The sequence below is a fragment of the Ursus arctos genome, unplaced genomic scaffold, assembly GCF_023065955.2.
Source record: "Ursus arctos isolate Adak ecotype North America unplaced genomic scaffold, UrsArc2.0 scaffold_17, whole genome shotgun sequence".
Lineage (NCBI taxonomy): Eukaryota > Metazoa > Chordata > Mammalia > Carnivora > Ursidae > Ursus > Ursus arctos.
Window position 1 is genome coordinate 45560233 of NW_026622841.1, and position 17411 is coordinate 45577643.

The 17411-nt window shown below is 43.2% G+C and overlaps 1 protein-coding gene across 3 annotated transcripts in view; it reads right to left on the minus strand.

The window, feature by feature from the left end:
• LAMA3 (laminin subunit alpha 3) overlaps positions 1–17411 on the minus strand; it is a 253876-nt gene that overhangs the window by 166039 nt on the left and 70426 nt on the right. For all 3 annotated transcript variants that reach the window (XM_026496108.4, XM_044382889.3, XM_044382890.3), the window contains 4 exons: positions 16956–17074; positions 4498–4588; positions 1956–2087; positions 493–555 (listed from right to left, as the gene is read on the minus strand). In XM_026496108.4, coding sequence (XP_026351893.3) covers positions 493–555; positions 1956–2087; positions 4498–4588; positions 16956–17074 — 405 coding nt within the window. The remainder of the gene's footprint in view (positions 1–492; positions 556–1955; positions 2088–4497; positions 4589–16955; positions 17075–17411) is intronic.

Genomic DNA, 17411 nt, shown 5'->3' on the forward strand with positions numbered 1-17411 from the left:
TCCCGTCAGCTGGGATAACGCTGAAAGTTCTATGCCGTCTCCTAGAGCTGCCTGGAGGGATGGAGCTCCAGGGGCTCTAGAACGACCTCATTTGCTAATGCATCTTCACTCTCTGACTCACCCCCTTACTGATATCTCCCGGGATCACCTCCAGAATTGACTGCTTCTGCTCGAATCCTTTCTCAGGGTCTCTGTACGTAGACCCCAAACTAGACATTAGGCGACTGATTGCCACTGGAAGTTTCTGAGCAAGCAGGTGACACACAATTCAAGATCTGTTAGTCTCCTTCATCAGGGAGCATCATGCAAAAGACAGACTGGCATAGAGAATGATGGGTGGCGGGGAACTGAGACAGGAGACACCTGCAAGGCACCCGCCAGGATCCAGGAAGGACCACTTGAACCTGGGCAGGGTAGCGGGCATAGGAAGTAGAAAAATAATGTGGAGCACAACATTTCCACTGAAGTTAAACCATAAGAGAGGGTACTTGCCTTTTATATCTCCAGCTACTGGATCTTCGGGACGTGGAGTAGAAATAGGGAAAATGGGAATTCCTAGAAAAATCATTTTTAAAAAAATACAGAGAAAGATTAAGGAGACAGTAAAGTAAAATATTAAATTGCACGAGCTAGAAAGAAGCCCTTCTAACTCCGTGAAAAGCAGAGCCTAATTTAGAGAAAGGCAATACTGCTATGTTGAGCATACAACTGAAACCAGACTGATCAGACATTATGATTTATATATTAAACGAACAAAAATGGGTATTTTCCATTAGTTTCCAATAGTTATGTCTGTCTAAGCAGGGACAGGCTTGGTTTCTTTAGCATCTTTATTGCTTTTTTCATGTGAAATGGAGGACAGTTTTTAAAAATTTTTTTTCAAGTTTCTCCCCCCTAAAATTTGGTTTGTGCCATAAAACTGTTTCAGGTTTCTTTTTGTCACTAAAAAGGCAAGTGCAATTTCTGCTTAGCCTGTATCTAGTAATTACAGATTCTAAATGGATTGAGCCTCAATTCAGTGTTACTGTGTTCGGGCTTAAAAATTGGTTTAAATATAAGATGATCCTATAATTCATCCTCCAAACTAGGCTACTGGATGGTGAAAGTGGATGCTAGTTTAATGATTCCCCTGGGACAGCAGGTGTGAGCCAGGACATAAAATCACCCATTCACATGTGTCCTGCCCCCGTGGCCCCACCACTCACTCTGCTTTCCCTGCCACGCAAAGCTGGGAATGCAAAAGAACCAATGGGGCAAGGGGGGAGGAAGGGGTGGGGGGAGTGTGGGGGGGCCCGGGGGGAGGCCGTAGGGGGTGTTGAGATAGTGTTTCTTTGTCCTAACACAAAAGTGCAGTTTTTACACTTTAGCGGAACAAACAGAACGGTGGCTCTTGTTATAATTTGCAGGGCTGATTTCAGACTCTCCTGTTTCATGTTCTACAGTGTTTCTACCAGATACATATTTTTTCTCTCCGAGATGCTGAGATATTCCCTTAGATCACTGCAGTGGGGCAGGTGGGGGCCCGTGGCAACCTGGCCGATGGTACAGTGGGAAAGGGGAAACACATCCCCCAGCCACCCAAAACACTGACACACACTCTGTGTGTGCACGAGAACATCTGGCACCCTTGACACTTCTTCCAAGTGCTTTTGTGAAGAAACGGGTTACTGTTGAGTTGAAATTGCCAGGATGCGACCTTTCTGACCCACTGGGATGGCGGTATCTATGGTACAACCCTAACCTAATCATCGGGCATAAATAAGACTATAAAATGTACTCATATAAATGTTATGCTCTGAGCTTTTGCAAACACTTTCATGTGAATACAGCCTACGTGCCCCCTCCCCCCGCCCCCATGTCCACGGTGCCTCCACCCTGCCCACCGTACCCTCGGGTGTGACGGCACCAGCTATGTGCCAGGAACGGCGGTCTCTCCACCTGCTGTGGCTACTTACTCAGGCAAAAGGGGAAGTTATAGTATCCAACTGCACACTCCTCACAGTTGTCTCCACGGAAATTCGGCTTGCAGGTGCAGCGGCCTGAGCCCGGCTCACAGGCATCCGCGTGTTCGGGGTTACAGCTGCAGGCTACGAGAAACGCCGGCTTTCAGAGGCGCAGCCGTCAGCGCGCTCAGTAAGGGGCTATGTCCCCAGCACTTCTCCAGGCAGGGTTTACTACTTTCCTGTTGGCCCCCCGGTTATTTGTGAAAGGGCACAGGCTGTTTTCCACTTCATACGTGCTTAATAGGTTGCATCGACCAAACCCCAGGGACCCTCAGAGATGAGCTTTAAAAGGCATCCAGACTGAGTTCTCGAGAATACAGTTCATTAGACTGAGCGCGGCCCGGCTGGTGCATCAGAGCCAAGGTCTGCACAGACTCCAATCAGAGGGGCTGGGGAGGGGGGTGTGCTGCAGCCCCTGGCAGATCTGTCGGGCACAGCCCCCCCACCGGACCACAGGTCAACCGTGAATGTCCACATGGTGATCATTACTACCTAGGTGCGAGGTGGTCACGAGTGCAGGATGTGTAGACACAGATATGTAACATGCGGACAGCACAGCGAGATTGTGCCCATAACCCAAATGTTAGATTCCAGTGACATGACTTACTGAAGGTAGTTTTATAACCAACACGACTTCTAGCTTTGCATTCCAGACAGACATATTTGGGGTGCAAGAGGCTTGGTAACCCCTCCCTTGGGAGCTTCCCTTGACCTGGCAAGTCCTCACCTTGGGCAGCAAAACTACTGTGATACCACAGCTAAGTACATGCCCCGTGAGGAACTGGGAAGCCGGGGAAGCCGTGGGCAGCAAGCATCGCCCCGGGCTGGCTTCTTCTGGTGTCCTTGCCTAACTTGCTTAGGACAGATGCGTCCTGTAACATCTTTGCAAGACTGCGAGACCACGTCAGTGACGAAGAAAGAACCTAGAACAGTGATGGAAAGCCGAGAATCACTGAGAACAGAGATTCTGGGGAAGGGATTCGAGACGCATTCGCGATGTCCTGGTCTCCTTTGCCAAGGCCTGTTCTTCATGGGCCCAAGAAAAGTGATGGACATAGCTCGTGGGATGATGTGGGAGAGGGAGGGAAAACAGGAACACTCTTTGAACAAGGATGAACGCCCAACAGAGAGGCAAGTCAGAGTTCACCCATTCTTTGGACTTTGATGCCCTCAAATATTAATAATATGATGAATGAATCTGGGGGACAGTGGGCACAGCAGTCAACCTCAGGCCCGACCTGTTTTCCAACGGTGACAGTCAGAGAACATAAAACAGATGACACAGGGCAAAGTCCATAGTCTGACCTGTGACCAGTAATTCCACAGGGAAAACCCAGTGCCATTCTGCTGTATCACGGATGCCGTCTGGCACAGAGCCATCAGACAGAAAGGACCTGGACCTCGAGCTACCAGTTAGCACTTTTGTCAGCTGGGCCAAAATACTGAACTACTCAGAGCTTTTGGTTTCCCCATATCTAAAAATGAAAATAATAATACGGTGTCCTAAGTTGGTTGTGATAATCACACATTGGTGAAATTACTTCACAATGCCTTGCATGTAGCAAGTGCCCGATAAATCACAGCTGTTTGAGATATCATGACCACGATTAAATCCTTATGAAATCGTTACTATGTTGTCTGGTTGCTAATGCAGACAAAAATGTGAAATTATTGGAGACCACAGAAACACGTCAAAACGACAGAAAACAAAGGAACTATCATTTGTTAGGGGGCTGGTGTGTGACAAGCCCAAAGCTTAGTGTCCCCCTAGGTGCTTTGGACGGCAGGTCATTCCATCCCAGGGAATATGCAGGCATACCTCATCTTATTGTGCTTTTCTTCACTGTGCTTCGCAGATATTATGTTTTTTACAAATAAAGGTTGGGGCAGCCCTGTGTGGAGCAAGTCTATCAGCACACATTTCCCAACACCACTTGCCCACTTTGTGCCCCTGTCACATTTTAATAATTCTCACACTATTTCGCACTTTTTCATTATCCTACTTGTTACAGTGATCTGTGATCCGTGATTACCGCTCGCTGAAAGCTTAGATGTGGTTAGCATTTTTCAGCAACAAAACATTTTTTAATTAAGGTATGTACTTTTTTAGACATAATGCTATCGCACACTTAACAGACAACGGCATAGTGTACACGTAACTTCGATCCACACTGGGAAGCCAAAACATTCAGTTGACCCACTTTATTGCAGTAGTTGCTCTATTGCAATAATCACTTTATCAGTCAGTGGTCTAGAATCGAACCCGCAATATCTTCAAGGTATGCCCGTATTATCACTCCCATTGATATACAAGAAATCTGAGGCTCAGGGTGATTACGTAGCTGCCTCAAGTCACACAGCTGGAGGGAGCAGAATCAACAATGTGAAGAAAGAGGGAAGGAAGGGAATGACCAACCCGTCAGAGTTTAGCCCAATGACCACCCCGAAACAGTGCAGTACAGTCTACGACACACCAAGTCCAAATGAAACTTACGGATGCAGCCATGGGGGGCATCAACGGGAACACCATGAGGGCGGTAATAACCCTTGGCACAGTTTTCACAGTTTATACCAGCTGTGTTATGCTAGAAAGAAATGAAAGAAACTTAGAAAGAAGAGTACCGGAAAAGTCCATACTTGGTGTTATTCATCCAGTGAAACCATTCTGTCAGACACAACTGTAATTTCAAAGTCAAAAAAATAAGCGTTGATCTTGACCTTGAGTCTCCAAGATTTACCACAGAGCACTGGCTTACAGGTGACTCTGGATTTTTTTTTTCCCCATCAAAAGAGGAAATGAGGGTCAGTTCCATGAACTAGACAGCCTGGGTTTTGTCCTCAACCACAGAATCTGCTCCCTGAAGCACCTGACGTTTCAGTGAGAAAAAAACTCAAGAGCACTACTCTTCCCAGTTTCAGTCAGAAGAAGTGAGTAGATAACAAATCACCCTTAGGTTTAACCCAGGGGAATAAAGGGCCATGTGTGTATTTTTATCTTCCCCGATTTCGGAAGAGATCACACACACAGACCCTCTTCTCTTGTCATCCCAATTTATCCGTGCTTTAGTCGTGAAACCATTCCAAACATTTCTGTTACATGAATGGAAAATGCAGGTGTGGGTCCCACGCGCAGGGCTCATTTTAAAGTACAATACTAGGCGGGTTTTTCTATTTCATGGTTAATCCTTGTAATTGTCACAAATCAAGTTGCCCAACATGCATCACCAGTTTCCAAGAACTGCACACCACGGGTCTCACTCAAGTCCGCCTCTCCTGCTCTCTACCTTGGAAACAATTACAAGGACAGTGTTCTTTCATTAACGCAAAGAGAGGCAATAGGAGGTTAAAAAGAAAACACAAATACAGCACAATTTGATCCAAAAGGAGTCTGCATAGGATCAGAGTGGAGAACAAAGACCCTTTTCTGAATCCTCTCCCCCATTTTAGATGGTTTTATTAATTACAGATTTTTATTTGTTACCACTCCTTGTCCTGTGGGCTAAAATCTGAATTCACTTTAACATTGAGGTCTAAAACAGCGCTGGCCACTTCTCTGACTTAACATTCGCAAGCATAAACATCTGGGCAAATAAGAAACAGCTGTAGTCCACCTCCCTTCGACCAAATGCCAATTAACCTCTCAACTCTGTTGCTTGCCACTGTGACTTATAATAGAACATCAGGTTACCCTTGGCTCCCAAATTTTCCCCACGGAAGAAGGAAAATTTCTCTGAAGTGGGCAGCCCCACTTCTCCCTATTTTGGTTAATAAAGCATCTGTCACAGAGAACTTACATTTTTAAGACACAAAGACCAGCAACAAATGACCAAAAGAGAGCCACAAATCACCGTGTGGATGGAATAATGCCTGTAGTTTCCCTCCGAGTCTTGAGTATTCTCTAGGGCGCTCGCCTTCCCCTGAGGGCAATGGCACACCACTCTATCCCTGGATACTATGACCATGGCTGGACCAAGATCAGCAGAGCCCAAGGACAGTGGTGGTTCTGTAACTTCTCCATACGGGGTGCTGGGGAAGCAACCTCACTGGGAGGACTGAATTTGCATTTGCCCAACACTTAACACAAGATGAGAAAACCTCAAGCCCAAGAGTGAGGTGGGTGCTGATGGAATCTATGCGGGAGGTAAGCCTCCCCCCACCCCGTCACCCCTTCCTTTGGCACCACCTAGAAAGGCCTGCTACAAAACGCTCACCTAGAAACCCCAGGCTCTGGTAATTGACAGTAATCTAATGCCTCCTAGCGTAACTTTTCCAAGATGCTTCTCCATCTTCAGGTAGCCCCATCTCACCCTTTGCCTCTCAGTTCCTTGACGACAGCTACAGCACCGTTGCTGGCTTCCATTTCTGTGAGCCTCAAGCTCATGGAGACCATTAGCCTACTCACTGGCCACATTCTCCTGGAAAGCCCCCTCGCTGATTCTCCTTCTGAAAGCCAACACGATCTGGCCTCTGGGACCTCTCTGACCTGTCTATCCCTGCTCACTCCCCTCCAGCCACTTGGGCCCCCTTTGCTCCCTCCCAGGGCTTTTGCCCTGCCAACCTCTCTGCCTGGAATGTCCTCCCCCAGACAGACGCCTGACTCATTCTCTGGCCATTATTTTGGGTCTCTACTCCAATGCCACATCCTAGGAAACCGGCCACCCTAATTTAAACTTCACATACCCCAAACCAATACTTAAAATAGTAAACCCAAGAAATAAAAATAAAATCAATAACATATGAGAACATGGCCATCTCTGACAATGGCTTGCCCTGCAGAATAACGACCTGGCTCTCTTACGAGCTGTCTGATTGGCCACCCGACTGGCTCCAGGCGCAGCCCAGAGCTGGTGGTGGGTTTTTCCCCGCCTGCCATTACCGGCACTCCATAGAAAAGGTGGGAGACAGGCAGGTTAGCTGGTACCAAGGACTGAATGTTGGTGTCCCCCCCTCCCCAAAACGCTTATGCTGAAGCCTAATCTCCAGTATGATGGTATGTGAGGATGAAGCCTTTGGGAGATAATCAGATCATGAGGGTGGAGCCCTGATGATGGGACTAGGGCCCTTAACAGAAGAGAGCTGAGTTCTCTCCATCACATGAGGATACAATGAGAAGGCAACCATTTGCGAACCAGAAAGCGGGCTCTTACCAGATACTGGATCTGCCAGCACCTTGATCTTAGACTTCCCAGGCTCCAGAACTGGGAGAGAGAACTGTGTATTGTTTAAGCCACCTATTCTATGGTACATTTGTGCTAGCAGCCTGAACTAAGACAGCTGGTTTCTGATCGGCACACCTTGCCGTGGGCCATGTGTATTCTACCAGCAAATTCAAACTTCATCTTGAAGCATCACCTCGTGACTCACCAGCCCAACCGACCCTATAATGGCAGCAACCCCTCTTCCCTTCCTAGTCAAGACTCCCCATGTCCCTCTGTATATGACATAAGCTAGGTTGCATTTTCCTCCAAATGAAGAGCCAATTGTCCCCACAATATTTACATATCCACCTTTCTTTTCCATCAGAAATACTAATTTTACCATCAACCAGATCTGACATCTACATGAATGTGTTTCTCAATTCTCTACTAGAGAAGGTTTTGCTATCTTGGAAGACAAATTTCCCCCATCTTTTGTCTATCCTCTCATATTCTTTTATTGATAAGAACTTTAGACTCAGTCTGTCCATTTTCACTAAAAATCCTGTAGGAATTCTGATAATTGCCCTGGGTTTATAGGTTGGCCTTGAAGAAATGGTGTATTTATATATTGAGTCTGGAAACACATGCTGCTTCTCCATACAGGTCTTCTTTCATCAACTCCAATAAGGTTTCATAGGTTTGAATGCAGCCCCACGGTTAATTCTTCTGCTGTTTCCTGGAGTACTTCCAAACCTTCCACCCATTGTAGCTGTGTTCTCCTGCATGGACGTGTTTCTACTTTGTATCTTTCTGGACTCTCCTGAAATTCCTGGTCTGTTGGTGACACTTTTTCTTGCTTTTCATGCTACTGTAGATTCCAGAAGGAGAGGCTACTTTGCTTGTTGACCATCTTTTCTGTCATATGCTGGGGATTTGGTGCAGGAGGGAATGAGGCCATATGTTCTCTAGCTCTTAATCCCATCTCTTGGCTTTATATGGTGTATGTATGTGCAGGAGACAAACATTTTGGAAATAGTGCAACCAACACATCATGAACGGCAAGGGAGTAAGCTCAAGACTTAGATCATAAGTCAAGTCTCCACAGAAGAAGCGAAAGACCCCGATTTTGTTAAGGCAGATAAAGTATCTTCGAGCATCCTCTCGAACAATACGGGTAATCTTCAACCTTAATAAGAACATCAGTATTTTCATCAAATGAAGAAATCAAGGAGTCAACCCCCAAATGTTGTGTTCCTTGCCTTCTTCTTTTGTTGCTCCTTCTCCCCAATACTTTATTATAAAAAACTTCAAATTTTACAGTGAATATCTATACATGTCCTATGTAGAGTTTATCACTAACATTTTATTCCACTTGTTGTATCATATAATGATCCATATACTCATTTCTCTATCCACTAATCCATCTTCTTTTTTATGCATTCCAAACTACATTGCAGAGACCAGCCACTGTCCCCCACAACTTCAGCGTGCATGTAATTAACTGCAGTTCGATGTTTATTTAGTTTTCTTTTCTTTTGGTCTAAAATTTATAGCAAGTGCAAAACTCTTAATTGTACACTCACTAAGTTATGACAAATGAATACATCTGTGAAATCTAAACCCCTGTCTAGATACAGGACACTACCGTCAACCAGAAAGTTCTCCACACTTTCCACTCAATTGTTCCATCACCAACTCCTCGGAGTCGACCACAGTTCTGATTTTTTCCCACTACCGATTAGTTTTCCCTGCTCCAGAATTTCATTTAAACGGCCGTCGTACTATGTGGATTCTTTCCTGTAAGTCTTCTTCCACTTCGCGTGATATTGTTAAGATGATTGCATTCTGCCACATGAATCAGTAGTTTGTTGCTCACGACCACTCATTGGTGTTCCACTGTGTAAATATGCCAGTTGTTCATTCTATTAATGGACACCTAGGCTATTTCCAGTTTGAGGCTATTGCGCACAAGCCTGCCATAAATTTTTTGTAAACGTGTTTCCCTTTCTCATGGATAAATGCCTAAGAGCGGAATTTGTGAGTCATGGGGTAGGTGTATGTTTAGTTTTATTTTTAAAAACTTCCAGACATTTTCCCAAAGTGGTTGTGACATTTTTCTTTTCTTTTCTTTTTTCTCAAAAAAGAAAGAAGAGTTTATTTTTTAAATTATAAAACAAAAACAAACCCAAAATCTCATTTTCAAAAAATTCACAAATACAGAAATGTAAAAAGGAAAAATTAAATAGCATATAACTAAGAATTACCATTTTTCATCCACACCAACAATGCATGAGAGGTATGGCTGCTCCACATCCCCCCTGAAATTGAGGGTAAGTCATCATAATTTTAATTTGCATTTCTCAGATGACTAATGATATTAAGCCCTTTGGTGCACATGTATTGGCCATTCGTCTGTCTGCTTTTGTGAAGTGGCTATCCAAATCTTATCCAAATCCAAAACCGTTTTATTGGGTTCCTTGTCTTTTTACTATTGAACTGTGGGCATTCTTTACATACCCTGTACCAACCATTTGTCAGATTTAGGTTGTGTGAATATTTTCTCCATGCCTGTGGCTAGCCTGTTTGTTTTCTTATGTCCTTTGTGAGCAGAAGTTTTCAATTTTGATCAAGTGCAGTTCGTCAATTTTTCATGGTTATTGCTTTCTGTGACCTACAAGAACTTTGCTCATGTTCTGAATCACAAAGATATTCCCCTATATTTTTGTCTAAAGCAATGCAGTTTTTACTTTATTTTAGTTTGATCCGTATCAATTTAGCTTTTATGTAAGATTTGAGGTAGTGATCAAGGTTCATTTTTTTTCCCCATAGAAATATCCAGCTATTCCAGAGCCATTTGTTGAAAGGAATTTCTCTCTAACCCCCAACCCCCCTCACTGGACTGCTTTGGTATTTTTGTCAAAAACCAAATGTCCATATTAAGTGTGGGTCTGTTTCTGCACCCCCTATTCTGTTACACTGATCTATTTACCTATGCTGATGTTGATATCACACTGTTGTGATTACTGTTACTTTATACTTAGCCATAAAGTAAGATAATATAGGGGCACCCGGGTGGCTCAGTCTGTTAAGCCTCCAACTCTTGATTTCCACTCAGGTCATGAGCTCAGGGTTATGAGATCAAGCCCCACATCAGGCTCTGCTCTGGATTCTCTCTCTCCCTTTCCCTCTGCCTCTGCCCCTCCCCCTGCACTCTCTCTCTCTCAAATAAATAAATAAAATCTTTTTTAAAAAGTAAGATAATGTAAGTCCTCTCACTTTATTCTGCTTCTTCACAATGGCTTTGTATATTCTAGGTCATTTATGTAACCATAAATTTAAATATAAACTTTAGAATCTGCTTGTCAATTTCTACCAAAAAACCTGCATTTGAGCTTTAGATCAATTTCAGGAGAATTGATATCTTAATAATATTGAGAATATGGGGGCGCCTGGGTGGCTCAGTCAGTTAAGCATCTGCCTTCAGCTTAGGTCATGATCCCAGGGTCCTAGGACCGAGCCCCGCGCTTCTCCCTCTCCCTCTGCCTGCCACTCCCCCTACTTGTACTTTCTCTCTTTCTATCAAATTAATAAAGTCTTTTAAAAAATAATATTGAGAATATGTTATACCTTTACATTTATTTAAGTTTTGCTAAATTTCTCTCAGCAGTGTTTTTTTAGCTTTAATATACGGGTCTTGCATGCCTTGTGTTAACTATATTCCTAAGCATTTTATGCTTTTGACACTATTTTAAATTGAGTTTTTATTTCATTTTCCTATTGATTGCTGCTAGCATATAAAAATACAATTAATTTTTATGTATCATCCTGTATCCCATAAGCTTACAAATTCACTTATTAGTTCTAGTAATTGTGTCATATATTGCCTAGGAATTTTTACATAAATATTTATGTCATCTGCAAATACAGGCAGTTCTACTTTTTCTTTTCAATAGTAATGCCTCTTATTTCTTTTTGATTAAGGCATGCAATGGTTAGGACCTCCAGGGCACTGTTTAAGAGAATTGGCGAGAAGCAAGCATCCTTGCCTTATTCCTAATCTTTAGAAGGAAATAGTTCAATATTTCACCACTAATATTTTGTTAGTTGCATGTTTTTCATAAATGCCATTTTTTCGGATTACACAGTTTCATTTCTATTTCTAGTTTGCTAAGAGCTTTTATTGTAAAATGGGAATTGGTTTTGTCCAATGGTATTTCACATGATCCTTCTCTTTTATTCTGTTAATATGATTAATTATGCAGATTGATTTTTTAAATTACTAAGTTTTTATTTTAATTCCAGTATAGTCACCATACAGTGTCATATTAGTTTCAAGTGTACGATATAGTGATTCAACACTTCCCTACATCACCCAATGCTCACCACAACTTAATCCCCATTACCTATCGTACCCATCTCCCCACTCACGTCACTTCTGGTAACCATCAGAAGTTTGTTCTCTATAGTTAAGAGTCTGTTTCTTGGTTTGTCTCTCTCTCTCTCTCTTCTTTACTCACTTGTTTTGTTTCTTACATTCCACATGAGTGAAATCACATGGTATTTGTCTTTCTCTGACTGACTTATTTCGCTTAGCATTATACTTTCTAGCTCCATCCATGTCATTGCAAATGGCAAGATTTCATTCTTTTTATGGCTGGGTAATATTCCATTGTATGTACATAGCACTTCTTCTTTATCCATTCATCTGTTGACGGACACTTGGACTGCTTCCACATCTCAGCTATTGTAAATGCTGCTATAAACATCGGGGTCATGTACCCCTTTGAATTCGTGTTTTTGTATTTTGGAGGGGAGTAAATACCCGGTGATGAGATTACTGGATTGTAGGGTAGTTCCATTTTTAACTTTTTGAGGAACCTCCATACTGTTTTCCACAGTAGCTGTACCAGTTTGCATTCCCACCAACAGTGCAAAAGAGTTCCTTTTTTGCACATCCTCACCAACACTTGTTTCTCGTGTTGTTGATTTTAGCCAGGTGTGAGATGATATCTCACTGGGTTTTGATTCCCATTTCCCTGAGGATGAGTGATGTTGAACATCTTTTCACGTGTGTATTGGCCATCTGTAGGTCTTCTTTGGAGAAATGTCTGTTCATGTCTTCTGCCCATTTTTCTTTTTTTTTTTTCTTTCAAGATTTTATTTATTTATTTTAGAGACAGACAGAACAGCAGGAAGGAGGGGCAGAAGGAAGAGAGAGAAGCAGACTCCCTGCTGAGCAGGGAGCCCAATGCAGGGCTCGATCCCAGGACCCTGAGATCATGATCTGAGCCTTAGGAAAGTCAGCTACACCTCCTGCACTTGAAAGTAACGGCCTCGGGAAGAAGAGGTTCTGCAGTGCCCTGCAGTGCCATGTCCCCTTTCACGTGAACCTGGCCCTTCAGGGCTATCTCGTGTGTGTGATGCATGCACCCTGCTGTTGTGGCTGAGTTGCTTTTTTTCTTCAGCCCAGGCATCTGCAGTGGCTCTCCTTGTTGTTTGGGCAGTGTTTGGTCCTGGTGGTGTTAGTGGGCCAGTCTGGGGCCACCCTGGGCTCGAGTTGAGTCAGACCAGGCATCTGCCAGAGACGCAGTAGCACCACCCTGCAGGGTGCTTTCCCTGTGTTGTCCCCTGAGATGCTTTCATTGGTGGGCGGGGCCTGCGGTCACAGCAGCCCACACCTGGGGCCTCCATCCGACTGGTGTGTGTAGTTATCTTTCCCTCTCTCCAGGGCAAGGGTCACTTCGGAGTGGTGCTGGCCATGGTAGGGGCTGCTTGCACACTGCCAAGCCTACAGAACCATCCTGTATGGGCTCTGGCCAAAAGTGTGTTGGAGAGGGCAGATCCCCAAAGCAGTGTGGGGGCGGTGCTAGCAAGCTGTGCATGCCACGAGAGGGGCCCCGCAGCATGGAGACTGAAGCAGCCCATCTGGCTCCATGGAAGCCAAGTGGGGTGGGGGAAGGTACAGTCCCAGTGAGCTTTGCGCCCCCCTGTCCTCTACCGGAGGGGCCCGAAGTGCTGGGACTGAAGCACCGTTCCAAGGGGGTGGATCCTTAGAAGCACAGTGCCGGGTGCGCGTGGCAGCCAGGTGGTGGCGCCAGCAAGCCTGCATCCCCATCTGGTGCTAGAGGGGCCCCGCCAGGCCGCAGTGAGGCGGGCTGTCCAGAGGGATGGATTGCTGGAAGCACAGTGTATGGGGGTGGTGCTAGCAAGTTAGGTAGCCAGTCCCTCCGGTGCCCATGTGTTTACAATGGGGGGGCAAGGGAGAAAAATGGTACCTGCCAGTTTCTTTGTTCATGGAGGAGCTCCCCCAGTGGTTTCTGTCAGCCTCCTGCACAGGCTCCGAGATGAGTAAATCGCTCTCCCTCCCACATGCCCCAGATGCCCTGCTTCTAGGCTGTATCGCCACAGACTGTTGTGCTGTCTCTTGAAGGGCAGGGATTCAGTTTCCTCTTGCCCTTGGCACTCCCAGAACAGAGCCTAATGATTTTTTTTAAATTCTAGGCTTTAAGTCCTGCTGATTGAGAGAACTCATGAAATCTAGACCCTCTGGTTTTCAAAGCCAAATGTTACAGGGGATTCAGGTGTCCCTCCCCCCTCCCCCAACAGACAGTCCTGTGAGTCCCTTTAGCTCCCTCTCTCTGCCCTTCCTATCCTTTTCAGTGTGACCTCTTCTCTACACTGAGTTGTGGGGTTTATTCTGCCAGGCTTTGGGTTGTTTTCTGAGTTATTTACACTGCTGCGAGTGTTCTCCAGTTGTATCCGTGGGCTGAGATGAGGCTAGGGTCCTCCTACTCTACCATTTCCTCAGCCTGCTGATCGATTTCTGAAAGTTCAATCAACCTTACTTTCCTGGGATAAACCTTACTCGTCTTAATATTCTATCCTATGTTATATTGCTGAAGATCGGAGTTTCCATCTGGTATCATTTCTCTATAACCTGAAGAACTTCCTTTACCATCTCTGGTAGTGCAAATATCTTGGGTAACAAATTCTCTCAGTTTTATTTTATCAGAAACGTTTGTCCCTTTGCTTTTCTTGTCAAAGGATATTTTTGCTAAATATAGAAATCTTGGTTAACAGTGCCTTCTTTTTTCATTTAGCATATTTAAGGGGTTTCCCCTATCTTGTGGCCTCCACAGTTGCTAAGAAGTTCACAGTCATTGTTATGTGTTGTTTTTCTCTACTTTCGAGATTTTCACTTTTTCTATGGTTTTCAGCAGTTTGACTCTGCTAGGCCCCGGAGTGGTTTTCCTAGTATTTATTCAGCTTGGGATTCACTAAGTTTCTTGAATCCTAACCTATTGAAAAATTGGAGAAATTTCTTGCCATTGCTGCCACCACCACCGCTGCCCCTGCTGTTTCTGCTTCTTTTTCTTCTTCTCCTGCTTCTCCTACTCCTCTCTTTCCTTCTTCTTCTCCTTTTTTGGCTACATTCTCTTTCCTCTCTTCTGGGACTCCAATTACACATATGTTAGATATTCTGATATTGTCCCACAAGTTTGCAACTTTCTGTTAATTAATTTTTTTAATCTTTTTCTTTCTTTTCTGAAGACTGGATAACTTCTATTGATCTATCTTCAAATTTACTGAATCTTTCTTCTATTACCTCCATTCTGATATTAGCCTCATCCATAATCTAACATAACGTAGGTTTTAGTTCCAGAATTTTCATTAAGTTCCTTTTATAATTTCTAGTTCTTGCCTGATATGTCTTATCTTTTCATTCATTGTGAACATATTTTTATTTATATTCCTAAGCAAAGTCATACAAGCAGCTCTAAAATCCTTAACTGCTCATTTCGATATCTGGGTAATTTCAGGATTGTCTCTATTGATTATCCTTTTTCTTGATAATGGGTCACAATTTTTGGTTCTTCAAGTGTCAAAAAAAATGTGGCTTGTATCCTGGATTTAATAAATATCATGCTGTAGAGATTCTGGGTTCTGTAATATTTCTCTAAAGGATATTGAATTTGTTTTGTTTTGTAACATAATTAACTTGAATTTACCCAAACTGAAAACTATAACTCCTGTGTACTAATTCAAATCTCAAATATATTATTTTACTCTTAGCTGAAATCCATTCTGTGTATAGATGGCTCAGGGGTCATGGACAAACTTGGGACAATTCTGTACACAGAATTAGGGATTTTTTTCTCTCTTGATTTCTTTTTTCCTGGACTCCCCAGTCACTTTCCAAGAGTTGTGGTTGTCCCATCCAATGTCTGCACTCTTGTACCTCAGGGCAGAAAGACTCTAGAGTCTTTCTAGAGGAATTTTAGCTACACCACAAGGCACCGACTTTGGTCTGTCCTCCGGCTAAAAGCCAAAAACACATGTAGCTCACCCCCGCTGATCTCTCTTGCCAAGCAGCAGCTTCCCTCCAGTATCTTCCTGCTCCTACGTACTCCTCGGTGCCTTCAGATCATTGGTTGGGGGAAAAGGGACTTCCTGGTTTTTTTGTTTTTGTATTTTGTCTATAGTCTATCGTTGTTATCTGTGGAAAGTTTGGGTCCTGTTGGAGGTACTAAACCATAACAGAGGCAGAATTCTCTCTGTGTTCATGATATATGAATACAATATAAAACTTAATTATGCAGAGATATATACATAAAATAGTTAAAATGGTAGATTTTATATTATGTATATTTCACAATAAAAAATTTAAGTTAATTATGCTAAGTATCTAACTTAAACAAGGCATTTTAAGTTTAAGTTGGAAAAAAATGCAATGCACATAAACAAACTTCAGTAAGTTCCTATGCAAAAGAAAAATGCTTTCACAGAGCCACTATGAGAAAAAGGACTATATTGATGGTTTTCTGGAATAGCAAGGTAAAAAACAGAATATCTCTGAGAGAAGGAAGAGGAGGAACAAGATATTTTAAAGACACATTGAAGTGGCATACTCCTTCATCTGGAGAAAGGATTCAACCTACACATCACAGTACAGTGCTTCTGCGACTTTAACGTGCCTATGAATGACCTGAGGGTCTTAAAGAGCACAGTCTTAAGACGATCATGGGATGTTTCCTTTGTGCATGAAATCTGTCATTTGCAAGAAATGTATGACTTGTATTTTACTTGTAGTTTAATTACCCGAACTGACAAATGATACGAAATGGAGTGGGAGAAAAGTGGAGGATCGTGGGTCTCTACGGATTTGTGGCCCTGGTTCTATACAAATGGACATCTCATGAAAAGAGTACCTTTTTAATGGTAACATTAACAAAACATCACTCTAAAAACACACAACACAGAGTGACAATATGGACTAAATTCATGAACGTTATGTGTTCCTCTACCATACATTCCCCTTGGCTAATTTCTAGTGAACCCAGCTGTCCTACAGAAGGGATGAAAAAGCAGTGTTGCCTGTTAAGTGTCACTGGCAGACTTCACTAATCGATCCTGATGTATTTCCTCACAGAGTCTACATTCAGAATCTGTCTGAAAACAGGATTTAGGATCAGCACAGAAATTGACACCTTTTTGCTCTTCTATCTTAGACCCTTTCTACCACCAGATGGATAGCATCCATGGTGACAGCCAGGGATTCTCCTCCCTATTTAGGCAAAGACCTAAATGAAGAGTCTAATCAATAGAATTTGGACAAAGATGCCTCTGTCCAATTTCCGTACAACCCCTAAATTACATCCTGCCAGCAAGGACTTCTGTGTACAAAAGCAGAGACATGTTTACAGAAAATACTTTCAACTGCGTATCACTTTATTGACATCTTTCTGGGAGCATGGCTTAATGAATGCTCCTTTCCTACAGTGATGTATCCACTTTGACCTAAATAGTGACTCACCTGACAATTAATGCAGACCCCTCCACCTGCGTAGATGCCGTGGATATTCAAACTGGCCTGCTGCCTCTCAACATCTGGATCATAGTAACAGTCAAGGGCATGGCCATGGCAGTTGCATGCTGAAAAAGGCATTCTGAGTTAGTATTCCATCATTACTACGAGACACTTCGTAAATTCCCCTAGATAGTATTACCACTCATTGCACCACTTTATTATGTCTATTCCGGAACACCATATTCTCAGTGGAAAATTTTAGGGATTTTTACACAAAGACTCATCTATAACAATACGTGATTAACAGCTTTTTTCATTTTATATTAAACGGGAGAGGTTTCTCTCTCTCTCTCTCTCTCTATATATATATATACACATACATTATTACAATATATTTATATGTATATATATAAATTTACAACATATATAATAAAATATCAACCTATATATATATAATTACAA